The sequence below is a fragment of the Homarus americanus genome, unplaced genomic scaffold, assembly GCF_018991925.1.
Source record: "Homarus americanus isolate GMGI-L3 unplaced genomic scaffold, GMGI_Hamer_2.0 scaffold32871, whole genome shotgun sequence".
NCBI classification, from domain to species: Eukaryota; Metazoa; Arthropoda; class Malacostraca; order Decapoda; family Nephropidae; genus Homarus; species Homarus americanus.
Genome location: NW_024748870.1, coordinates 473,565 through 501,321, shown reverse-complemented (window position 1 = coordinate 501,321; position 27,757 = coordinate 473,565). Strand labels below are relative to the sequence as shown.

The window sequence follows — 27,757 nt, the reverse complement described above, 5'->3', positions numbered from 1 at the left end:
ATGGTCCCAGGTAAGCTGAGGCAGATCTCGTCCTCCACTGGAGGAGGTGGTGGAGCTGGAGGAGTTGTGGGAGCTGCAGGATGTGTTGGGGATGGAAGAGGAGGTGGGTGTTGAGGAGGTCTTGCGGGGAATAGTAGTGACCCGGACGAGAGAAACCTGGGCTTCTTGTCCCTAGTTATCCACGATATGGTTCTTGTCCATCTCGTACAATTATTTATATTTTTTTACCAATCAACTATTGAGGTAAACTCTGAATTTGAGGAGTTTTAATACTTTACTGTATATTGAGCTTGGAATATTGAACATAACTGTAGTAAGATCTATATTATCACAACTATTTCACAGTTTTAATTGTCGAAGTGGAGAGACAACTGTTAATAATGTGTGTTTGTGTGTGTGTGTGTGTGTGTGTGTGTGTGTGTGTGTGTGTGTGTGTGTGTGTGTGTGTGTGTGTGTGTGTGTGTGCACAAGGTGGTGTAATGCGTCTAGTGTGGCAGCATTATGTTAGAGTTAAGGTACAAGTACTGCTTGCTCTCCCTCGCTTCCAGCTGCCGCCGCTGGTTAGCCCAGGTGGTGAACAGGGAAGCAACTTGCACAAGTCTTCGCCTGCCAGTACACAGCCTCTTCAACAGCAAGACTCCTGCTGTGCCTCCTCGTGGCAACCCACGGTAACTGGGTGCCTCGTGGGCCCAGGTTAGACCAGCAGGGGATCTCGGAGCAGCAGTGGGCCCCAGAGGGAAGACGCATACGCCCACTGGCATGTGGACACGTCCTGGCCTCTGCCAGCCACTGCCCTGCTGCCTTGTGGATTAACCTTGGGAGGTATAAAGTTACGGGAATACACCCCAAATGAAAAATAAGTTGTGGAACCCCGCACCAGGCAGGCATGCTTACAGAGCTACAACAAGATCCCAACGGCGGTATAGGCAGAAAAGGTGATCACCATGGAATCCCAACGACTACGCCGGCGGATGAAGGCAATCCATGATGGACAGGCTACTAAGGCGTAACCCGAGAAATTGGGCTATGGCAGTCCATTGCAACTCTCCCTCTCCCCAGTCGTTGCAACACTTGCACCACTGTATCAGGAAAATGGACATCCAAAGTGTGTGGTTCCAACCTGCACGCCTACCTCACCACAGCCATCATCCAGTTCATCAAACTTCTCATCATCATCAAAACCCTTTACCTCCAACATTCCTATGGCGACGGACGAGTGGCGACGGGGACAGGCAGAGATGACTGGCCGGAGTCTCTAGTCACAACTCTGTACATGGGCGGCATAGATAAGATGGTCGTTTATGCACTGGGATCTAGGCAGCAGTGCAATCCGGTCCTGTCTATGCGACTGAGCAGTCCTCTCGAGGACCCACTCTGCCTAGAGAACCAGCCTGACTGGGCAACAACACCTAATAACGTCATTCTTATGCAGTCGAAAATACAATCATAATCACATATCAAAACAATAACAAACTATACAACCTCTTATGGTCGCTGCATGGAATATCAGGACCCTTCTAGATACTGGAACAAATGAGCGTCCTGAAAGAAGAACTGCTATAGCAGCCATTAGTGAGTCCTGGCTCCCAGACGAGGGTCGACTCACAGACTGGGGGCCTGGTTTTACCGTCTTATGGAAGGGTAACCCTGCGCAGAGAGAAACCGCGTTTATGGAGGTGGTTTTGCCATCCGCCAATGCATCCTACATAAGTTAACTGAAAAGCCTGTTGGGATCAACGAGCGCCTCATGACGTTCCGAGACCCAAACAATCACTCAAATCATGCCCTTTTCATCAGTGCCTACGCCCCAACACTGGATGCAGAGGATGGCATCATGGAGGCCTTTTATGCTGACCTTGACAGAGTGCTAACCTCTATCCCCAGAGGAGATAAGGTTGTGCTCTAGGTGACTTCAGTGCCAGAGTTGGTAGAGATGCTGACGTTTGGCAGCAGGGAATTCTAGGGACTAAGCAAGTAGCCTACTCCTCCTCAGCAAATGTGCTGCACACAACCTCGCTATTACCAATACCTTGTTTAGGCAAGCAGACAAGTTCAAGGGTTCGTGGCAACACCCACTATCCAAACACTGGCATCTCATTGACTACATCATTATCAGAGAAAGAAATCGCCGAGAAGTCCTCATCACCTGAGCCATGCGTGGCTCAGACCACTGCGACACTGACCATCAGCTCTTCAGGGCCAAGCTCTCACTTCACTTCGCCCCGAAACAGCGAAGGCAACAAGTCTCCAGAACAGGTTTTAACATTAAGTGTTTGGAGGATCCAGCGGTAGCACCTACCTTCAGAGAGCAACTCGAACATGGGCTGATAAACAACCCGACAAAAAACAACCCAATTCCCTGTGCCGATTGGGGTATTCTCGACACTGCCATGACAAAAACCTGCAGAGAGACCATCTGCCAGATCGAAAGAATACACCAGGATTGGTTTGATGAAAATTACCCGGAAATTAATGTACTCGCCAATGATAAATGTGCTGTTTTAATTGACTGGCAGAACAACACTCAGTCTCGATCCAAAGCTGATACCTTCCACAAGAAGAAAGCGGCAGCCCAGCGGGAAGTTCGCAATATAAAGAACGACTGGCTTGAAAATAAAGCATGTGAAATGCAAAAACACAAAATGCGCGAATTTTTCAATTCCACTAAAACATTTTATGGGCCAATCACTCATGGCGCATACCCCTCCGGTCATCCGACGGTAACTCCTGAATTAAAGACGAAAAAGGCATCCTGCAGCGCTGGGAAGTGCACTACCATTCCCTGCTCAATCGAAACACTGATGTGGATGTCCTGACTACCCAGAAAATCCATTAGCATCCAGAGCTGACCCACCTCAGCTATCCTCCATCCTTGGATAAGATAGCTACTGCCATCAAACAGATGAAAAATAATTCTCCTCCGGGCCTGATGGAATCCCAGCCGAAGTGTATAAAGCAGGAGGGACTCTGCTTACCAGCCGTCTCCACTCTCTCCTGGAGAATGTATGGGAAAAGGAGGAAATCCCCAAGCTCTTAAAGAGGGTTCCATTGTCAATATTTATAAGAACAAGAGAGACTGGTCTGACTATGGCAACTATCATGGGATTTCGCTGCTGTCCATAGCTGGCAAAATTATCGCCCGAGTCCTCCTAAACAGACTTCTTCCTGAAGCGGAAAACTTCCTCCCAGAATCTCGATGTGGGCTTAGACAATCACATGGCACCACTGACATGATCTTTGCTGCCCTTCAGATACAAGAAAAGTACAGAGAACAGCGTCGTGATCCTTACATGGCCTTCATTGACCTAACCAAGGCCTTCAACTCGGTCAACAGGGAAGCCCTCAGCCGATTTGGCTGCCCACCAAAATTCATTGCCATTGTGAGGCAACTTCATGATGGCATGAACGGCAGTGTTCTACACAATGGCACCCAGTCTGAGTTCTTCTCCATCCAAATGGGGGTAAAACAAGGAAGTGCACTGGCACCAACTCTTTTTTCCAATCTTTTGGCTGTCTTCCTTACTCGTGCCAGTGCCAATTTAGCCAGCTGGGTGGACATCGAGTACTGGATGAAGGGTCTTTTCAACGTAAGATGACTCCAGGCAAGAACAAAGGTGTCTGCAGCTTCCATTACTGAACTTCAGTATGCAGACGACCTCACCCTTGTCACTCACACTGAACGCGACCTTCAAGAGATCCTTAACACCTACGCAGATGCTTATACACACTTCGGCCTTGAGGTTAATGTGCGTAAGACTCAGATTCTCTTTCAACCTGCCCCTGGCTCAGCCACACCTCCATCATTTATCCAGATTAACGGAGCTACCCTCTCTATTGTTACCCACTTTCAGTATCTCGGCTCCCACCTGTCCACTACCGCGGACATTGATGAAGAGATTCAACATCGGATCAGACTTGCATCTCGAGCCTTTGGAAGACTCCGTACCCGTGTCTTCAGTTGTAGGGAGCTGAAATTATCTATAAAGTTGCACGTATATCGAGCAGTGGTCCTTCCCACCCTGCTATATGGCAGTGATACATGGGTCACATGCAGGAGGTACCTCAAGGCACTTGAAAACTTTCACCAACATAGTCTACGTTCCATCCTCCGAGTTCGCTGGGAAGACAATAGAACATATGCCAGTATTCTTGCTGACACCAACTGTAGGAGCATAGAGGCTACCATTATCCATGTACAACTACATTGGACTGGCCATGTGTCCCGCATTAACGACAGTAGACTGCTAAAGCAGCTACTTTACAGTCACCTGACGAATAGTACACGTAACGCTGGCCAAATCGTCCCCGTCACCCAGGAGACGATTACTCCGCACCGTAACGCTTGGAGGAGCACCACACGAGAAGGTGTCAATAATTCGAGTTAACCCGACTGCAAACCGAGGCAAACAAGCGCCAACACAGGAAAGACGTTGCCGTCGCCCTTCCCGGACTAGATGTAGCCCTCCACACGTGCAACATCTGTGAACGACTCTGCCTCTCCCGTATCGGCCTGTCTAGTCACCTCAGAACTCGCCAACTAAGGTGACATCCCTAATAACTCGTATCATTTTATCATAACTGGGTGATCATCATACTCGAATTCCGAGTGACAGCACAGTAGTAGTAGTAGTAGTAGGTAATAAAATGGCGGCGAAGGTGTGGCTATTGGGGGAGGCTGGAGGCCAAGTTAGAAAAAAAAGTAGTAGTAGTAGTAGTATTGGTAGTAGTAGTAGATGGATGGATGGATGGATGGATGGATGGATAGACGGATAGATAGACGGATAGATAGATGGGTAGATGCTCAACAGTATAGTGAGGTCGGCAGCAGACAATCGGCCTCCAAGTGATAGTGCAAGTTTTACCCTTAAACTGAGGTAAATTAGAAGGCAACATTCAGAGATTCATTTAAAAGTTGGACGAGACTTTAGTGAGGTAATGACACGCGCTGGTGCTGCTGCCTCTGCCTCCTATTATCAAACTTGTCTAATTTTGAGGTGAAGCTCCAGCTATATAACGCGTGCCTGCTGTCTGGGGGATGGGGGAAAGGGGTGGGCTGGGGGGGTGTGTTGAGGGAAGGGGTGAGGGTTGGGAGTGGGAAGTGGGGGGTGGCGTGGGGGGCTGGAGTGGGGGAGGGGTGGGAAGTGGGGGGGTTAGGGTTAGGGGTGGTGGTGGTGTTGTGAGGTGTTAGTTTACTTTGATAACTACTAACACTTTAAGACCGCTTCACTATGGGACCCCACCTATAACACCTTTACTTTGGGACCTCACTTATAACACCTTTACTATGGGAACCTCACTTATAATTAACGCCAGACGATGTTATTCAGCGCAGAAACACGTAGTAAATCAGAAGTAAACAAACTATCATCATTAAACACGTATTTTGGGTTGATACAGGCACTTGTCATCAATAATTACAAGTTATGGGGTTTATATGTTTGAGAATGTTAATGTGTGTGTCTGTGTCAGTAGTATGATCTATCTTTGTGTGTGTGTGTGTGTGTGTGTGTCGTGTTTATCATTTTTATTTACCATTGTAGTGTGTTGGGTGCCACACATGTTCCAAACTCAACATATGGGTCTCGTTTCTTAGATCAGGTCACATATAGAGAGGCAGAACCTGTGGCTCGCCTTCTGCAGATTGTAGCATCAGTCAGTGAGACAGTGTTGTAGGGCAGCGAGGCCTCCACACTACACCCTCGCCTCGTCCTTATTACCGTCATCTACTACCTGAACGACGGCTACCCTGAAGACCTGACACTTGGTTCCTCTTCTCACTTTCGTCTTAGAAAAAAATAGTTACATCACCTGAAGAATACACACTCCAACTTATTCCACCTGGAGATTAATCACCCATATGGTACCTGGCGGGGTTAGGTTATGTTGGGTTAGATTAGCGTTAGGGTGGTTAAATTAAATGTGAAATAAGCTGGAGTGTCTAATCTTCAGGTGATCCAAGAAGTTCCATTACAGGTATTTACTCTATACTTTATATCGCTTCTCGCCTTCTCCTGTTACTTGTCCTGTAAACTGTGTCTTGTGCTGCTGAAGAGTCACTCGTCATGGCAGAGGAACACAATGTCAGAAACTTCACCAACCCCCCCCCCCCCTCACAGACTCTCCGACGGTGAGGGCAGCACTAGGTCGGTCGCTGGTGCCGTCTCTGTTGAAGGAAGGTGATGATGTGTACTTCAACTGTGATGTGGATGCCAACCCTCCTGCCACCACCATCACCTGGTACCATGAGGTAAGTGCCACCACCATCACCTGGTACTAAAAATAACTTATAATTAAAAAAAAAGAATCTGTGTTATTATCGTTAATGTGTCTTGTTAAGGTTAGGTTAGGTTAGTTTAGGTTAGGTTATTTTAGTTTAGGTTAGGTCAGTACTATCTTTAAGGTGAAAGTATTCTCTGAGAATTTTTGTGAGGAGAACTTGACGTCACACACAGACAGGGAGAAGTGGCACCTACAACAACACAGCTGACCTAGAGCCAGTAAGTGCTGGGCCACACAGGAGAGAGGTTCAGCAGGTCGGCTATACAGAGCGATCTTTTCGGAGAGCAACTGTCTAGTGTTCAGCGGTCGTCAGAATGCGTTGTGTTATACTGATATATGTTTTATATCACGAAAATTGTAGAATTTATCAACATGAACGACAGCGTCTCCAGTTGTTGTGTGTGAGGGAGTCTTGGTGAAGTAAGGAGGGAGTCGAGGCTAATTAGTCACCACATCCTCTTAGCAGTCATGGGCTGACCTTCTCAGTCAAGCATCTTAAGGAAGTGAGCTACTTCTTACTTTTTAACATCACCTCTGAGAGCCCAGACGTGGTGAGGTGAGCTGGTGTGATAGGTTGCCTCCCTGAACTTGGGACATATAACGACACAGTCAGCCGCCAATAAGATAGTCTCGTCGTGAGGGCAGGTTACAGTGGCTCAGCCTGTTACTGCTGTGACGAAGCCGTGTCTTGTGGTCCCTAACTCTGAGGGACTGTAACTACCATAACTTAGAGCTGAGACTCTTTGACCTCGACCTTAGATAGAGATGTATTTAGTAAAATCGTCATACAAGTTCAGATTGACTCAACAAACAGTGTGTCAGTTAGAACAAGGAGAGCCATCAAAGCCAGCAGTATGCATATTTTCCATATACTTTCAATTTTATCAGCCAACCACTAAACACAACTACTGCCCGCAGACTTACCTTAGCGGTTCTTGTTGTACGTGGAACAATGCCTGACACACTGCTCTAAGCCCTGTATTGTGCATCAGCTTAACTCTAGCAATACCAAGGTTGTCCTGGTGGCTCAGCAACACACTGTCGCTGGCGTTCATCATGCAGCCGAAGATCCAGGTGATGTGATTACTTCATTGTTGCCACCTGCCTGAAGTAGCACCTCCCGGTCACTGATGACAGCCTCAGGGCGAAGTGACAGCCAGTCTCCTCCACCTGACAGAAATAAGTGACAGCCATGAGCCTCCTCCTTCACCTATGTAGAGATAGATACCAGGTGATGCACGTTCAACAGGTGAATTATTAACTCTCCGTCCTGCTGCTGACACCTGTACACACACACACACACACACACACACACACACACACACACACACACACACACACACACACACACACACACACACACACACACACACACACACTCACTAGATTCGACAGCACAAGCCTCATCTCTCAGGTATATTTGGCAAGATTGGCAAAATTACAGCAGGTAGTCTCTCTCTCTCTCACCTTCCTCCTCTCTTACATAATTAAATTCAGGCTAGAGAATGTTGTACTGGATGCTGTTTAATCATTACCTGCTGTCACCACCTGCTGTCACCACCTGCTGTCACCACCTGCTGTCAACTCCTGCTGTCACTACCTGCTGTCACTACCTGCTGTCACTACCTGCTGTTACTACACAACACATATAAGTACACATAATCAGCCGCCTATATTTCTTATAACCACATATAAGTCAGCTATAAGTATAACACCATACTTAGCTTTAACCAGGAAGCTTTAATGCTCTGTAATTATTGGTCATGTACTAACGTAACCTAACCAAACCTTACCTCACCTAACCTAACCAAGCTGTGTTATATTCAAGAAGTAAGCTGTGTTATATTCAGGAAGTAAGCTGTGTTATATTCAAGCATTAAGCTGTGGTTTATTCACCTCATACTTGTCAACATACAGTTTAGGTTAATAATATATTTTTTATCTCCTATCGATGATGGTCCACCAGATGTTAATAATCCACTATAATTATCCACTAGTTGTTAATAATCCACTATAATTATCCATCAGATGTTAATAATCCACTATAATGATCCACCAGATGTTAATAATCCACTATAATGATCCACCAGATGTTAATAATCCACTATAATGATCTACCAGATGTTAATAATCCACTATAATGATCCACCAGATGTTAATAATCCACTATAATGATCCACCAGATGTTAATAATCCACTATAATGATCCACCAGATGTTAATAATCCACTATAATGATCCACCAGATGTTGATCCACCAGATGTTAATAATGATCCACCAGATGTTAATAATCCACTAGATGATGTTAATAATCCACTATAATTATCCACCAGATGTTAATAATCCACTATAATGATCCACCAGATGTTAATAATCCACTATAATGATCCACTCAGATGTTAATAATCACTATAATGATCCACCAGATGTTAATAATCACTACACTATGAATTACTATAATGATCCACCAGATGTTAATAATCCACTATAATGATCCACCAGATGTTAATAATCACTATAATGATCCACCAGATGTTAATAATCCACTATAATGATCCACCAGATGTTAATAATCCACTATAATGATCCACCAGATGTTAATAATCCACTATAATGATCCACCAGATGTTAATAATCCACTATAATGATCCACCAGATGTTAATAATCCACTATAATGATCCACCAGATGTTAATAATCCACTATAATGATCCACCAGATGTTAATAATCCACTATAATGATCCACCAGATGTTAATAATCCACTATAATGATCCACCAGATGTTAATAATCCACTATAATGGTCCACCAGATGTTAATAATCCACTATAATTCACGATAATGATCCACGTACCTTTGACAGAGAGGGCTGCAGGCACAGAACATAACAGCAGGTATCATCCTGGTGGGGAACACCTTGGTGCTACAGGTGGTGAACAGGTCGAGGGCGGGCAGGTACCGGTGTGAGGCCACTAACCCTTTGGGCACCGTCACCAGCAACCCCGTCTTACTGTGGATTAAGTGTGAGCATTTATGTTTAAGCTGAGAGAATGTTTAAGCTGAGGAGATAATGTTTAAGCTGAGAGAATGTTTAAGCTGAGGAGATAATGTTTAAGCTGAGGAGTGAATGTTTAAGCTGAGGAGATAATGTTTAAGCTGAGGAGAGAACGTTTAAGCTGGGTGTAGAATGAATAACTTTTTGTTTTTAGCTTGTGAGTCTTTGTGTTTAAGCTGAGGAGAGAATATTTAAGCTGGGGAGAGATTATTTAAGCTGAGGAGAGAATATTTAAGCTGGGGAGAGAATGTTTAAGCTGAGAATAGAATGTATAGCCTTTAATTTTTAGCTTGTAAGTCCTTTATCCTTTAGTTGAGGAGAGAATGTCTTAGCTTAGGAGAGAATGTTTAAGCTGAGGAGATAATGTTTAAGCTGAGGAGAGAATGTTTGGGCTGAGGAGAGAATATTTAAGCTGAGAATAGAGTGAATAGCCTTTAGCTATTAGTTGTGCATCAATCTTCAGCTGAGGGGAGAATGTTTAAGCTGAAGAGTGAATGTTTAAGCTGGGGAGAGAATGTTTAAGCTGAGAATAGAATGAATTAGTTTTTAGCTTGTAAGTCCTTCATTCTTCAGCTGTAGGAGAGAATACAAGCCATTTTCCTAATTTAGCTGAAGATAGTTCGTAATTCCTTCATCTTTTAGCGTGTGAGACCTTCATCCTTTAGCTGAATATAACTTGTAAGTCCCTAATGCTTTAGCTGAGCATAAGTTCACCCTGTAGCTGAGGAAAGACTGTACAGGAGAAGAGGAGACAGGACTGAGGGGAGGAAGGTTGTACAGGTAGGATAATTGTACAGGTAGGATAGTTGTACAGGTAGGATAGTTGTACAGGTAGGATAGCTGTACAGGTAGGATAGTTGTACAGGTAGGATAGTTGTACAGGTAGGATAGTTGTACAGGTAGCATAGTTGTACAGGTAGGATAGTTGTACAGGTAGGATAGCTGTACAGGTAGGATAGTTGTACAGGTAGGATAGTTGTACAGGTAGGATAGCTGTACAGGTAGGATAGTTGGGTAGGATAGCTGTACAGGTAGGATAGTTGTACAGGTAGCATAGTTGTACAGGTAGGATACAGGTAGGATAGCTGTGTAGCAGGGATAGTTGTACAGGTAGATAGTTGTACAGGTAGGATAGTTGTACAGGTGATAGCTGTACAGGTGGGATAGTTGTACAGGTAGGATAGTTGAAGGTAGATAGTTGTACAGGTAGGATAGTTGTGTATAGGATAGTTGTCAGGTAGATAGCTGTACAGGTAGGATAGTTGTACAGGTAGGATAGTTGTACAGGTAGATAGTTGTACAGGTAGGATAGCTGTACAGGTAGGATAGTTGTACAGGTAGCAGTGGGTTGGTGTAGGATAGTTGTACAGGTGGGATGGAGTTAGGTAGGATAGTTGTACAGGTAGTGGGAGGTTGTGCAGGTAGGATAGTTGTACAGGTAGGATAGCTGTACAGGTAGGATAGTTGTACAGGTAGGATAGTTGTACAGGTAGGATGGTTGTACAGGTAGGATGAGTTGTACAGGGTAGGATAGTTGTACAGGTAGTGATGGTTGGCAGGTAGGATAGTTGTACAGGTAGGGATAGCTGTACAGGTAGGATAGTTGTACAGGTAGGGATAGTTGTACAGGTAGGATAGTTGTGCGGTAGGGATAGCTGTACAGGTAGGATAGTTGTACAGGTAGGAGAGTTGTACAGGTAGGATAGTACAGGTAGGATAGTTGTACAGGTAGGATAGTTGTACAGGCAGGGTAGTTGTACAGGTAGGATAGTTGTACAGGTAGGATAGTTGTGTGGGCAGGATGGCTGTGTGAGGTAGGATAGTTGTACAGGTAGGGATAGTTGTACAGGTAGGATAGTTGTGGGGGTAGGATAGTTGTACAGGTATAGTTGTAAGGCAGGATAGTTGTACAGGTAGGATAGTTGTACAGGTGGGATAGTTGTACAGGTAGGATAGTTGTACAGGTAGGATAGTTGTACAGGGTAGGATAGTTGTACAGGTAGGGATAGTTGTACAGGTAGGATAGTTGTACAGTAGGATAGTTGTACAGGTAGGATAGTTGTACAGGTAGGATGGTTGTACAGGTAGGATGGTTGTACAGGTAGGATAGTTGTACAGGTAGGATGGCTGTACAGGTAGGATGGTTGTACAGGTAGGATGGTTGTACAGGTAGGATAGTTACAGGTGGGATAGTTGTACAGGTAGGATAGTTACAGGTAGGATGGTTGTGCAGGTAGGATGGTGTGGGTAGGATGGTTGTGCAGGTGGGATGGTTGTACAGGTAGGATGGTTGTACAGGTAGATGGTTGTACAGGTGGGATGGTTGTACGGGTAGGATGTGTGTGCAGGTGGGATGGTTGTTGGGTGAGGATGGTGTACAGGTGGGATGGTTGTGCAGGTGGGATAGTTGTGTGCAGGTAGGATGGTTGTACAGGTAGGATAGCTGTACAGGTAGGATGAGTTGTACAGGTAGGATAGTTGTACAGGTAGGATGGTTGGGTAGGATGGTTGTGCAGGTAGGATAGTTGTACAGGTAGGATGGTTGTACAGGTAGGATGGTTGTACAGGTAGGATAGTTGTGACAGGTAGGATAGTTGTGCAGGTGGGATAGCTGTGGGTGGGAGGATAGTTGTACAGGTAGGATGGTTGTGGGTAGGGATGGTTGGCAGGTAGGATGGTTGTGCAGGTGGGATGGTTGTACAGGTGGGATGGTTGTTGCCAGGTGGGATGGTTGTACAGGTGGGATGGCTGTGCAGGTGGGATGGTTGTACGGGTGGGATGGTTGTGCAGGTGGGATGGTTGTACAGGTAGGATGGTTGTACAGGTAGGATGGTTGTACAGGTAGGATGGTTGTACAGGTGGATAGTGGGTGGATAGTTGTACAGGTAGGATGGCTGGGTAGGATGGTTGTGCAGGTAGGATGGTTGTACAGGTAGGGATGGTTGTACAGGTAGGATGGTTGGCAGGTAGGATGGTTGTACAGGTGGGATGGTTGTACAGGTGGGATAGTTGTACAGGTAGGATGGTTGTACAGGTGGGATGGTAGTACAGGTGGGATAGTTGTACAGGTAGGATGGTTGTGGGTGGGATGGTGTACGGTGGGATGTGGTTGTACAGGTGGGATAGTTGTACGGGTGGAAGGTGTGCAGGTAGGATTGTGCAGGTAGGATGTTGCAGGTGGGATAGTTGTACAGGTAGGATGGTTGTACAGGTGGGATGTTATTGCAGGTAGGATAGTTGTACAGGTAGGATGGTTGTACAGGGTAGGATGGTTGTACGGGTAGGATGGTTGTACAGGTAGGATGGTTGTACGGGTGGGATAGTTGTACAGGTGGGATGGTTGTACGGTGGGATGGTTGTGCAGGTGAGGGATAGTGTGTACAGGTAGGATGGTTGTACAGGTAGGATGGTTGTACAGGGTAGGATGGTTGTGGGGCGGGGATGGGGTACAGGTGGGATAGTTGTACAGGTAGGATGGTTGTGCTGGGTGGTGGAGTGGGTAGTGGCTGGGTGGGATAGTTGTACAGGTGGGATGGTTGTACAGGTGGGATGGTTGTACAGGTGGGATGGGTTGTACTGGGTAGGATAGTTGTGACAGGTGGGATGGTTGTGCAGGTGGGATGGTGTGCAGGTAGGATAGTTGTACAGGTAGGATTAATTGTGGGATGGTTGTACGGGTAGGATAGTTGTACAGGTAGGATGGTGGCAGGTAGGATAGTTGTGCAGGTGGGATGGTTGTGCAGGTGGGATGGTTGTGCAGGTAGGATGGTTGTACAGGTAGGATGGTTGTGCAGGTAGGATGGTTGTACAGGTAGGATGGTTGGACAGGTGGGATAGTTGGTTGTACAGGTGGGATGGTTGTGGGTGGGATAGTTGTACAGGTGGGATGGTTGTACGGGTGGGATGGAGTTGTACAGGTAGGATAGTTGTACAGGTAGGATAGTTGTACAGGTAGGATAGTTGTACGGGTAGGATGGTTGTGGGTGGGATAGTTGTACAGGATGGACAGGTAGGATGGTTGTACAGGTAGGTTGGTTGTACAGGTAGGATAGTTGTACAGGTAGGATAGTTGGCCAGGTGGGATGGTTGTGCAGGTAGGATGGTTGTACGGTGGGATGGTACAGGTGGATTAGTTATTGGGTAGGAGGCTGTACAGGTAGGATGGTGTGCAGGTAGGATAGTTGTACAGGGTGGGATGGTTGTGCAGGTAAGATGGTTACAGGTAGGAGGTTGTAGAAGGTGGGATGGTTGTACAGGTGGGATGGTTGTACAGGTAGGATGGTTGGCGGGTGGGATGGTTGTGGAAGGGTGGGATAGTTGTGGGTGGGTTGGTTGTACGGGTGGGATTGTACAGGTGGGTTGGTTGTACAGGTGGGATGAGGTACAGGTAAGATGGTTGTACAGGTAGGATGGTTGTACAGGTAGGATGGTGCAGGTAGGTTAGTTGTACAGGTAGGATGGCTGTACAGGTAGGTAGTTGTACAGGTAGGATAGTTGTACAGGTAGGATGGTTGTTGGGTAAGATGGTTGTACAGGTAGGATGGTTAGAAGGTAGGATAGTTGGGTAGGATGGTTGTACAGGTAGAGATAGTTGTACAGGTGGGATGGTTGTAGAAGGTAGGATAGTGTACAGGTAGGTTAGTTGTACAGGTAGGATTGCTGCAGGTGGTTGGTTGTACAGGTAGGATAGAGGTACAGGTAAGATGGTTGTACAGGTAGGATGGTTGTACAGGTAGGATAGTTGTACAGGTAGGATGGTGTACAGGTAGGATGGCTGTACAGGTAGGATAGTGTACAGGTTAGACGTGTACAGGTAGGATAGCTGTACAGGTGGGTTAGTTGTGCAGGTAGGTTAGTTGGGTAGGATAGTTGTACAGGTAGGATGGTTGTACAGGTAGGATGGCTGCAGGTGGGTTAGTTGTACAGGTAAGATGGTTGTTGGAGTGGGATAGCTGTACAGGTAGGTTAGTTGTACAGGTGGGATGGCTATACAGGTAGGTTAGTTGTACAGGTAGGATAGCTGTACAGGTGGGTTGGTTGTTCAGGTAGGATGGTTGTGGGTGGGTTAGTTGTGTGACAGGTGGGATAGTTGTCAGGTGGGATGGCTGTGCGGGTGGATAGTTGTGTGCAGGTAGGATGGCTGTGGGTAGGATAGTTGTACAGGTAGGATAGTTTGGGTAGGATAGCTGTACAGGTAGATTGAATTGGGTAGGATAGCTGTGCAGGTTAGTTGTACAGGTAGGATAGTTGTACAGGTAGGTTAGTTGTACAGGTTGGTTGGTTGTACAGGTAGGTTAGTTGTGTGCAGGTAGGATAGTTGTACAGGTAGGTTAGTTGTACGGGTTGGTTAGTTACAGGTAGGATGGCTGTACAGGTGGGTTAGTTGTGCAGGTGGGATAGCTGTACAGGTAGGTTAGTTGGCAGGTTGGTTGGTTGTACAGGTAGGATGAGCTGTACAGGTAGGATGGACGGGTAGGATAGTTGTACAGGTAGGTTAGACTGTACAGGTAGGATGGTTGGGTAGGATAGTTGTACAGGTAGGATGGTTGTACAGGTAGGATAGTTGTACAGGTAGGATAGTTGTACAGGTAGGATAGCTGTGCAGGTAGGTTAGACTGTACAGGTAGGATAGTTGTACAGGTAGGATGGTTGTACAGGTAGGATGGTTACGGGTGGGACAGTTTACAAGTAGGTTTGTTGTTGACAGGTAGGACAGTTGTACAGGTAGGTTAGTTGTACAGGCAGGTTGGTTGTACAGGTTGGTTGGTTGTACAGGTGGGAGGGTTGTACAGGGTAGGTTAGTTGTACAGGTTGGTTGGTTGTACAGGTAGGATAGTTGTGCAGGTAGGATAGTTGTTGGGTAGGATGTTGGCAGTGGGTTAGTTATCAGGTAGGATAGTTGTACAGGTAGGATAGTTGTACAGGTAGGATAGTTGTACAGGTAGGATGGTTGTACAGGTAGGATAGTTGTACAGGTAGGATAGCTGTGCAGGTAGGTTAGACTTTACAGGTAGGATGGTTGTACAGGTAGGATAGTTGTACAGGTAGGATAGTTGTACAGGTAGGTTAGTTGTACAGGTTGGTTGTACAGGTAGGACAGTTGTGCAAGTGGGTTAGTTGTACAGGTAGGATAGTTGTACAGGTAGGATAGTTGTACAGGTAGGTTAGTTGTACAGGTTGGTGGTTGTAAGGTAGGACGGTTGTACAAGTGGGTTGGTTGTGACAGGTGGGATAGTTGTACAGGTAGGATGGTTGTACAGGTAGGATGGTTGTACAGGTAGGATAGTTTGGGTAGGATGGTTGTACAGGTGGGATAGTTGTACAGGTAGGATGGTTGTTACAGGTAGGATGGTTGTGGGTAGGATGGCTGTGCGGGTAGGTTAGACTTTACAGGTAGGATAGTTGTACAGGTAGGATGATTTGTACGAGGTAGGATAGTTGTACAGGTAGGGTTGGTTGTACAGGTTGGTTGGTTGTGTACAGGTAGGACAGTTGTACAAGTAGGTTGGTTATTGGTGGGATAGTTGTACAGGTGGGATGGTTGTACAGGTGGGTTAGTTGTACAGGTTGGTTGGTTGTACAGGTAGGACGGTTGTACAAGTAGGTTAGTTGTACAGGTAGGATAGTTGTACAGGTAGGATAGTTGTGCTGGGTAGGATGGTTGTACAGGTAGGATGGTTGTACAGGTAGGATAGTTGCAGGTGGCTGTGCAGGTAGGTTGGACTTTACAGGTAGGATAGTTGTGCAGGTAGGATAGTTGTACAGGTGGATAGTTGTACAGGTAGGATAGTTGTACAGGTAGGTTAGTTGTGCAGGTAGGATGGTTGTACAGGTAGGATGGTTGTACGGGTAGGATGGCTGTATGCAGGTGGGTTAGTTGTACAGGTGGGATGGTTGTACAGGTAGGATGGTTGTGCAGGTGGGATAGCTGTACAGGTATGTTAGTTGTACAGGTAGGGAGGGTTGTGCAGGTGGATGAGTTGTACAGGTGGGATGGCTGTACAGGTAGGTTAGTTGTACAGGTAGGATGGCTGTACAGGTGGGTTAGTTGTACAGGTAGGATAGCTGTACAGGTAGGATAGTTACAGGTGGGATAGCTGTACAGGTATGTTAGTTGTACAGGTAGGTTAGTTGTACAGGTGGAGGGTTGTACAGGTAGGATAGTTGTACAGGTAGGATAGTGCAGGTAGGTTAGTTGTTCAGGTATGTTAGTTGTACAGGTAGGTTGGTTGTACAGGTAGGATGGCTGTGCAGGTAGGATAGTTGTACAGGTAGGATAGCTGTACAGGTATGTTAGTTGTACAGGTGGGGTTGCAGGTAGGTTGAGGACAGGTAGGATAGCTGTACAGGTAGGTTAGTTGCAGGTGGGATAGTACAGGTGGGTTGGTGTGCAGGTAGGATGGCTGTACAGGTGGGTTAGTTGTACAGGTAGGAGGGTTGTGGGTAGGATGGTTGTACAGGTAGGATGGCTTGGGTGGGTTGGTTGACAGGTATGTTGGACCTGGGTAGGTTAGTTGTACAGGTAGGATGGCTGCACAGGTAGGATAGTTGTACAGGTAGGATGGCTGTGCAGGTAGGTTGGACAGGTATGTTGAGTTGTACAGGTAGGTTAGTTGTACAGGTGGGATAGCTGTACGGTAGGATAGTTGTACAGGTAGATAGCTGTACAGGTGTGTTAGTTGTACGGTGGGATGGCAGGTATGTTAGTTGGTGGGAGGGTTGTACAGGTAGGATAGTTGTGCAGGTAGGATAGCTGTACAGGTGGAGTTAGTTATTGTACAGGTAGGATGCTGCAGGTAGGTTAGTTGTACAGGTGGATGTACAGGTAGGATAGTTGTGCAGGTAGGATAGCTGTACAGGTATGTTAGTTGTACAGGTAGGTTAGTTGTACAGGAGGGTTGTACAGGTAGGATAGTTGTACAGGTAGGATAGCTGTGTGGGTAGGTTAGTTGTGACAGGTAGGATAGCTGTACAGGTATGTTGGATTGTACAGGTAGGTTAGTTGTACAGGTAGGAGGGTTGTACAGGTAGGATGGTTGTGCAGGTAGGATAGCTGTACAGGTAGCATGGTTGTACAGGTAGGATAGCTGTACAGGTGGGGATAGTTGTACAGGTGGGATGGCTGTACAGGTATGTTAGTTATTACAGGTGGGGAGGGTTGTACAGGTGGGATAGTTGTACAGGTGGGATGGCTGTACAGGTGGGTTAGTTGTGGGTAGGATAGCTGTACAGGTGGGGTTAGTTGTCAGGTAGGATGGCTGTACAGGTAGGATAGTTGCAGGTAGGATAGCTGTACAGGTATGTGGTGTGCAAGGTAGGTTAGTTGTACAGGTAGGAGGGTTGTACAGTGGGATGGTTGTACAGGTAGGATAGCTGTACAGGTAGGTTAGTTGGTATGTTGGTTGTACAGGTAGGTTAGTTGTACAGGTAGGATAGGCTGTGTACAGGTAGGATAGTTGTACAGGTGGGATAGCTGTACAGGTATGTTAGTTGTACAGGTAGGATGGCCAGGTGGGAGGACTTGGACATGTGGGATGGTTGCTGGGTAGGATGGTTGTACAGGTAGGTTGGTTGTACAGGTTGGGATGGCTGTACAGGTAGGTTAGTTGTACAGGTAGGAGGGTTGTACAGGTAGGATAGTTGTACAGGTATGTTGGTTGTACAGGTGGGATCTGTCAGGTAGGTTAGTGTACAGGTAGGAGGGTTGTACAGGTAGGATGGCTGTGGTGGAGTTGTGTACAGGTAGGAGGCTTGTACAGGTAGGAAGCTTGTACAGGTAGGAGTTATGAAGCGTCTGGTGGCGGCAATTAAGCTGTTCATCACTGTGAAAATATGATTAAGGCGACGACTACCAAAGTCAACTGGGAGGGAGAGTGTGAGGAGGAGGAAAACAGAGACGTAAACTAATGAATAAATTAATGTTTATGTGAACTAGATGCTGCTGTAGGAGTTAGCTGACCAATGTCTTTTAGTCGTGTCCTTGGGGTTGTCTGGGGTCGTCTCTGCTTTTGGGTGGTGTTTCTGGGGTGATCTCTATGGGGTCGTCTCTAAGTCGTGTCGGAGTCATGACAACAAGGAGGTGCCAGTTCTTGTGGTGCCAATAAGGAGGTCACACACAACACACTTTTGTGTCTTGACGCAGGAAGTGTATTACAGCTAGTTAGATAGAATTGTCTTTTTGCCACACAGACACACTATAGTGCCCCCCTCCTCACAGACCTACAGTGCCACTTCTCTCAAAGACACACCACAGTGCCACTTCCGTCACAGACACACCATAGTGCCACCTCCCTCACAGACACACCACAGTGCCACTTCTCTCACAGACACACCACAGTGCCACTTCTCTCACAGACACACCATAGTGCCACTTCTCACAGACACGCCACAGTGCCACTTCTCTCACAGACACACTGCCACAGTGCCACTTCTCTCCACAGACACACCATAGTGCCACTTCTCTCACAGACACCTGTAAGGTGCCACTTCCGTCCTAGACACACCAAGGTGCCACACCTCCCTCAAAGACACACCACAGTGCCACTTCTCTCACAAGACACACCATGGTCTTACACACCTCCACCTCACAGACCACACCACAGTGCCACTTCTCTCACAGACACACACAGTGCCACACCTCCCTCACAGACACACCACAAGTGCCACTTCTCTCACAGACACACCATAGTGCCACTTCCGTCACAGACACACCATAGTGCCACACCTCCCTCAAAGACACACCACAGTGCCACTTCTCTCCCACAGACACACCATGGTGCCCACACCTCCCTCACAGACACACCACAGTGCCACTTCTCTCACAGACACCATAGTGCCACCTCCCTCACAGACACACCATAGTGCCACTTCTTTCTAGACACACCACAGGTGCCATTTTCTCTCCACAGACACACCATAGTGCCACTTCAGTCACAGACACACCATAGTGCCACTTCCGTCACAGACACACCATAGTGCCACTTCTCTCCCTACAGACACACCACAGGTGCCACTTCTCTCACAGACACACCATGATGCACTTCCGTCTGGAGCACACCATGAGTGCACTTCCGTCTGGAGCCTGCCATAGTGCCACTTCTCTCACAGACACACCACAGTGCCACTTCTCTCACAGACACACCACAGTGCCACTTCTCTCCACAGACACACCATAGTGCCACTTCCGTCACAGACATACACCATGAGTGCCACTTCTTAGGAGACACACCATAGTGCCACTTCTCTCACAGACGCACACCACAGTGCCACTTCGTCACAGACACACCACAGTGCCACTTCTCTCCACAGACACACCAAAGTGCCACTTCTCTCACAGACACACCATAGTGCCACTTCTCTCACAGACACACCACAGTGCCACTTCTCTCACAGACACACCAAAGGGTGCCACTTCTCTCACAGACACACACCATAGTGCCACTTCAAGTCACAGACACACCATGGTGCCACACTTCAAATCACAGACACACCATAGTGCACTTCCCGATACAGACCTGCATGGTGCCCTTCCGTCACAGACACACCATAGAGTGCCCTTCCGTCACAGACACACCGCCAGGTGCCACTTCTCTCACAGACACACCACAGAGGTGCCGCTTCGTCACAGACACCACAGTGCCACTTCTCTCACAGACACACCAAAGTGCCGCTTCTCTCACAGACACACCATGAGTGCCACTTCCGTCACAGACACACCATAGTGACACTTCTCTCCTGTGAACTTACACCATAGTGCCACTTCTCTCACAGACACACCATAGTGTCACATTCCGTCTGTAGACACACCACAGTGCCACTTCTCTCACAGACACACCATAGTGCCACTTCCGTCACAGACACACCATGGTGCCACTTCTCTCACAGACACACCACAGTGCCACTTCTCTCACAGACACCCACAGTGCCACTCTCTCACAGACACACCATAGTGCCACTTCTCCTCCACAGACACACCACAGTGCCACTTCTCTCCACAGACACACCACAGTGCCACTTCTCTCACAGACACACCATAAGAGTGCCACTTCTCTCCCCAGACACTCCATAGTGCTACTTCCGTCACAGACACACCATAGTGCCACTTCTCTCACAGACACACCACAGTGCCACTTCTCTCACAGACACACCACAGTGCCACTTCTCTCACAGACACACCATAGTGCCACTTCTCTCTCACAGACACACCACAGTGCCACTTCTCTACAGACACACCACAGTGCCCTTCTCCTCACAGGCACACCATAGTGCCACTTCCGTCACAGACACCATAGTGCCACTTCTCTCACAGACACACCATAAGTGCCACTTCTCCTCAGACACCACAGTGCCACTTCCGTCACAGACACACCACTGCGTGCCACTTCCGTCTGAGCCACACCATGGTGCCACTTCCGTCACAGACACACCACTTGGTGCCACTTCTCTCACAGACACACCACAGTGCCACTTCCGTCACAGACACACCATAGTGCCACTTCTCTCCACAGACACACCATAGTGCCACTTCTCTCACAGGCACCATAGTGCCACTTCCGTCACAGACACACCATAGTGCCACTTCTCTCCACAGACACACCATAGTGCCACTTCCTCTCACAGACACACCATGGTGCCGTTTTACCTCACAGACACACACCACAGTGCCACTTCTCTCAAGAGACACACCACAGTGCCACTCCGTCACAGACACCATAGTGCCACTTTTTCTCCTAGACACACCACAGTGCCACTTCTCTCACAGACACACCATAGTGCCACTTCCGTCACAGACACACCACCACAGTGCCACTTCTCTCACAGACACACCACAGTGCCACTTCCGTCTGAGAACACCATAGTGCCACTTCTCTCCACAGACACACCATAGTGCCACTTATCTCTAGACACCATAGTGCCACTTCCGTCACAGACACACCATAGTGCCACTTCTCTCCTAGACACACCATGTGCCATTTCTCTCACAGACACACCACGAGGTGCCACTTCCGTCACAGACACACCATAGTGCCACTTCCGTCACAGACACACCATAGTGCCACTTCTCTCACAGACACTACAGTGCCACTTCTCTCACAGACACACCACAGTGCCACTTCTCTCAAGACACACCATAGTGCCACTTCTCTCCACAGACACACCATAGTCCCACTTCTCACAGACACACCATAGTGCCACTTTATGCTCCTGGCAGACACACCATAGTGCCACTTCCCGTCTGGAGCACACCATAGTGCCACTTCTCTCACAGACACACCATAGTGCCACTTCTCTCACAGACACACCATAGTGCCACTTCTCTCACAGACACACCCTTAGTGCCACTTCTCTCACAGACACACCATAGTGCATTTCCACTTCCGTCACAGACACACTACATAGTGCCACTTCTCTCACAGACACACCACAGTGCCACTTCTCTCACAGACACACCACAGTGCCACTTCTCTCTGAATACCATAGTGCCCTTCTCTCCTGAACACACCATGGTGCCACTTCCGTCACAGACACACCATAGTGCCACTTCCAGAATACAGACACACCACATAGTGCCACTTCCGTCACAGACACACCACAGTGCCACTTCTCTCACAGACACACCATAGTGCCACTTCCGTCACAGACACACCACAGTGCACTTCTCCCTAACAGACACACCACTTAGTGCCACTTTTCTCACAGATACACCACAGTGCCACTTCTCTCACAGACACACCATGATGCCACTTCCGTCTAGACACACCACAGTGCCACTTCTCTCTGAACACCCACAGGTGCCACTTCTCTCACAGACACACCACAGTGCCACAGACACACCACAGTGCCACTTCCGTCACTAGACACACCATAGTGCCACTTCTCTCACAGACACACCACAGTGCCACTTCTCTCACAGACACACCACAGTGCCACTTCCGTCACAGACACACCATAGTGCCGTTTACCTCACAGACACACCATAGTGCCGTTTACCTCACAGACACACCACAGTGCCACTTTCCTTACAGACGTGTTCGATTAACTTACTACTCTACGTCCCTCACAGATGCCCCTGAGTGCCACACCTCCCCCACCACCTACTTCATCTACGACAAGCCCATCAAGGTGTCGTGCCGGGTGTCCTCCTTCCCTCCCGTCTCCTCCGTACTGTGGCAGTGGAACAACAGCGTGGAGGTGCTGAGGAATGCGGCCGTCACCCACCACGACCTGGCCACAGCGTTCCTCACAGTGTACCCGCAGCCGCAACACGAGGACCGAGCGCTGTCATGTTGGGCCGTGAACGAGATGGGCGTCCAGCAGAAACCGTGCGCCTTCACCATCAAGGTGGCAAGTAAGTCACCACTCACACTGTCTCACCAACACATGTATAGTGACTGTCTCTGTATGGTGACTGTCTGTCTTGCAGTCACCACTCATATTGCCTCACTAAAAACAGTTTGATTTAATATATAGTCGTTCTTTGACTAACTGACTGACTGACTGACTAACTGAGTTAATAACTAATAGAGTGACTGATTTAACTAACTGGCTACCCCCCCCCCAAGCTTATTTCACCTAATGACTAAACCCTAAAGCTACCTAAGAGAAGGTGGTTAATTAAATAATCTTAATAGTGACATAATCTAAGGCTTAATTTCGAGGTAATAGGAAATAACTTTTGTTTTCCATTAAATATTATCAATGTAATCAGTGTTGTAGTGAAGACAAATTTCTGTTATCTTAGACCCGAGTAGATAACATGATATATTTCTTCCATTAATTAAATCTAACATAAAACATACATACCAGAGAGTGCATGAATGTTTACACAATGAAGAAATATTACTATAAGATAACAAACTCTAATATTTATTCAACTTAAATATAGATAACAATAAAACACCAACTGATAACTGCACCAGATATATAGATATGAGTAATTTAATTGGTATTTAAAGGTGAACACGACAAAATCATTACACACACGTTGTTATCTCAAACATAAAAGTAATATAACTAAAACAATTTATTTAAGAGACAAGCGCTCACTCCTACATAAAAGTACTTGTGATGTATTGACCCAAATTAACACACTTGTGATGTATTGACCCAAATTAACACAGGAATAACACGAGTCACAACAAACACATAACTCCAGTTAGGTTGTGATCAGAGTGCTTGTTAATAGAGTGTTGTGAAGCCTGGGTGTTGTACTGATGGTGTAGTGTGAGTGAGGGTGGAGTGTCGTGGTCCTGAGTAGATAGATAGATAGATAGATTGATAGATAGATAGATAGGTAGATAGATAGATAGATAGATAGATAGATAGATCGATAGTAGGTAGTAAGTAGTAGACAGCTACCAAACAGGGAGGTACTACCGCCTGGGAAGATATTGGAAGCATAATGTGTTGTCTAATGGTAGACACTGCTGCCATATGGCATCATGAAAATTGTGACCAAGTTCCAGGTTGCTGATCTGATTTTCTGCCTCAATTACACTCAATTGCAGGATTTCAATTGCTTCTCATACTATTGACAACACAACATACATTTATTGTTTCTCATATTATTATTATTATTATTATTATTATTATTATTATTATTATTATTATTATTATTACTATTATTATTTTTATTATTATTATTATTATTATTATTATTATTATTATTATTATTATTATTATTATTATTATTATTATTATTATTATTATTATTATTATTATTTTTATTATTATTATTAGTAGTATTATTGTTGTTGTTGTTGTTGTTGTTGTTAGTAGTAGTAGTACTATTATTATTACCTTTTTGCTCCCCAGGCCCACGATGTGCGTCAGTGACCTGTGCGCGGGTGGGCTAATCCCTGTAAGAAAAGATAGAAAGTTAGATAGATAGATAGATAAGTGTGTGTAAGTTTTAGTGCCAATGTAAGTGATTTAGTGGTTCAGTGTGTCAATAGTTAAGTGTGTCAATGGTTCAGTGGTTCAGTGTGTCAATAGTTAAGTGTGTCAATGGTTCAGTGGGTCAGTGTGTCAATAGTTAAGTGTGTCAATGGTTCAGTGGTTCAGTGTGTCAATGATTCAGTGGTTCAGTGTGTCAATAGTTAAGTGTGTCAATGATTCAGTGGTTCAGTGTGTCAATAGTTAAGTGTGTCAATGGTTCAGTGGTTCAGTGTGTCAATAGTTAAGTGTGTCAATGGTTCAGTGGTTAAGTGTGTCAATGGTTCAGTGGTTCAGTGTGTCAATAATTAAGTGTGTCAATGGTTCAGTGGTTCAGTGTGTCAATAGTTAAGTGTGTCAATGGTTCAGTGTGTCAATGATTCAGTGGGTCAGTGTGTCAATAGTTAAGTGTGTCAATGGTTCAGTGGTTCAGTGTGTCAATAGTTAAGTGTGTCAATGGTTCAGTGGTTAAGTGTGTCAATGGTTCAGTGGTTCAGTGTGTCAATAATTAAGTGTGTCAATGGTTCAGTGGTTCAGTGTGTCAATAGTTAAGTGTGTCAATGGTTCAGTGTGTTAATGATTCAGTGGTTTAGTGTGTCAATGGTTCAGTGGTTCAGTGTGACGATGGTTCAGTGGTTCAGTATGTCAATGGTTCAGAGGTTCAGTGTGTCAATGGTTCAGTGTGTTAATGATTCAGTGGTTCAGTGTGTCAATGGTTCAGTGTGTCGATGGTTCAGTGTGTTAATGATTCAGTGGTTTAGTGTGTCAATGGTTCAGTGGTTCAGTGTGACGATGGTTCAGTGGTTCAGTGTGTCAATGGTTCAGAGGTTCAGTGTGTCAATGGTTCAGTGTGTCGATGGTTCAGTTGTTTAGTGTGTCAATGGTTCAGTGCTTCAGTTTGTTGATGGTTCAGTGGTTCAGTGTGTCAATGGTTCAGTGTGTTAATGATACAGTGGTTCAGTGTGTCAATGATTCAGTGGTTCAGTGTGTTAATGATACAGTGGTTCAGTGTGTCAATGATTCAGTGTGTCAATAGTTCAGTGGTTCAGTGTGTCAATGATTCAGTGTGTCAATAGTTCAGTGGTTCAGTGTGTCAGTGATTTAGTGGTTCAATGATTTAGTGGGTCAGTGTGTCGATAGTTTAGTGGTTCAGTGTGTCAATGATTCAGTGTTTCAATAGTTCAGTGGTTCAGTGATTCAGTGATTTATTGGTTCAATGATTCAGTGGTTCAGTTGGGTTCACTAACGCGGTGTTGTCCTCAGAGATGCCGCTGCCGCTGTCGTCATGTCGCTTGGCCAACATCACTGCCTCCTCCCTCAGCCTCACCTGCCAGCGGCCTCACACCTCCGCCGCTGGCACCACCTTGTACCGGGCAGAGGTCAGTGCCACGTTTATGTTACTCAGAAGTCAGTGCCACTCTTATGTCACTCAGTGGTCAGTGCCACGTTTATATTACTCAGAAGTCAGTGCCACTCTTATGTCACTCAGTGGTCAGTGCCACGTTTATGTTACTCAGACGTCAGTGCCACTCTTATGTCACTCAGAAGTCAGTGCCACTCTTATGTCACTCAGTGGTCAGTGCCACGCTTATGTTACTCAGAAGTCAGTGCCACGCTTATGTCATTCAGAGGTCAGTGCCACGCTTATGTCACTCAGAGGTAAATATTACTCTTATAACATTCTCCTAATTGACTGTACTCAAGAGTTAAAGCCAACGTACTCGAGTGTTAGATCATCGTACTCAAGGGGTTGTCATCGTACCCAAAATATTAAGCCATCATAGTCAAGGAATTAAACACGCTAACCTAACCTAACCTAACCTAACCTAACCTAACCTAATCTAACCTAACCTAACCTAACCTAACCTAACCTAACCTAATCTAGTCTAATCTAACCTAATCTAACCTAATCTAATCTAATCTAATCTAATCTAATCTAATCTAATCTAACCTTCCATGTAACGTTAGGGTGTTTAATCATCAATTGAAGTAAGGTAGGGGCCTAATCTTCAGGTGTTCCGAAATCTCTCTAAGATAGGTGTAGAAAATAACAGATAAGCGATGTGTGTTTGTGTGTATGTCTGGCTATCACTTGACGTATGTCCTGGTGTCCGCAGGTGTACTTCGAGAACCACACGCTCTTCGCCAACGTCACCTCCACAAGACCCAACTTTAACGTAAGTCGTCTGGATGCCGACACGAGTTACCAGATCAAGGTGTATGTGAGCCACGGTCCCGTCACCTCGCAGCCAGTGGTTGTCTCCGCCTACACCTCCAGGACCTCTAGAGCGCCTACAGGTGAGTCTCAGGGCCTTCATAAAGTAATTAGGTAAAGATTTGGAGCTTATGGACTCCTACACGGGGCACTTATAGGAGTATTTAAGGCTAACAGGTACCCAAAGGTTACTCTTAGAGGCTACATACGTCAAAGGGGAAATTTCACAGCATTCAAAAAGGGTTTAAGTCAACGTCACAGCCCCATGACTCACAGATCACCAACATCACAGCCCCTAAGACTCAGAGATCACTAACATCACAGCCCCTAAGACTCAGAGATCACCAACATCACAGCCCCCATGACTCACAGATCACCAACATCACAGCCCCCATGATTCTCAGATCACCAACATCACAGCCCCTAAGACTCAGAGATCACCAACATCACAGCCCCCATGATTCTCAGATCACTAACAGCACAGCCCCTAAGACTCACAGATCACCAACATCACAGCCCCTAAGACTCACAGATCACCAACATCACAGCCCCCATGACTCACAGATCACCAACATCACAGCCCCGAGGATTCAGAGTCTCAGTGTAACAGAACCTAGGACCTGTAGAGGCGCCTTTGAGTTGGTCATCTATACACAGACGTCAAGAGATGAGGTAGACTGTCACTGGGCTTGAGTTACGATCATTCAACCTCATGGTACTCAAGCAGTTAAGTCATTGTACTCAACGGATTAAATCATCATACTCAGGGAATTAAATCGTCATACTCGGGGATTAAATCTTCGTACTCAGAGGATTAAGACATCGTACTCAAGGGATTAAGTCATCGTACTCGGGATTTAGTCAACATACCAGAAGTGAAAAGCGTTGTACATAAGATAAGATTCCTCATTTGTATTGTCATTTAATACACCGATTTAATGAGTCGGAACTTATTGACATATAACTCGTTGAAAGATTCCATCATACACTGTCATGCAAACTTTCACCCACTGTCATACACTGTCATGAAAACTTCCACCCACTGTCATACACTGTCGTGCAAACTTTAACTCACTGTCATACACTGTCATGCACGATTATGTATTTTCACACACACACACACACACACACACACACACACACACACACTGCCATACACTGCCATTCACTATTATGCACCCTTTCACACTGTCATACACTATTATACACACTTTCATACTGTCACACACACACACGCACACACACAAATATACACAGATCATGATGTGTTTACAG

General features: G+C 46.2%; 1 protein-coding gene across 1 annotated transcript; it reads left to right on the top strand.

The window, feature by feature from the left end:
- Positions 1–27,175, top strand: LOC121853111 (neural cell adhesion molecule 1-A-like). The gene is made up of 8 exons (XM_042347053.1): positions 1–10; positions 5,594–5,656; positions 6,117–6,247; positions 9,142–9,301; positions 22,397–22,681; positions 25,531–25,646; positions 26,385–26,588; positions 26,759–27,175. Exons 1-8 carry the CDS (start codon positions 1–3, stop codon positions 27,173–27,175), a joined length of 1,386 nt encoding a protein of 461 aa, XP_042202987.1.
- The last annotated feature ends 582 nt before the right edge of the window (positions 27,176–27,757 follow it).

Coding starts and splice junctions, on each gene's coding strand:
- LOC121853111 (XM_042347053.1), top strand. Junction 5,657..6,116: donor GCAGATTGTAGCATCAGTCA/GTGAGACAGTGT, acceptor CCCCCCTCACAG/ACTCTCCGACGGTGAGGGCA. Junction 25,647..26,384: donor CCACCTTGTACCGGGCAGAG/GTCAGTGCCACG, acceptor TGGTGTCCGCAG/GTGTACTTCGAGAACCACAC.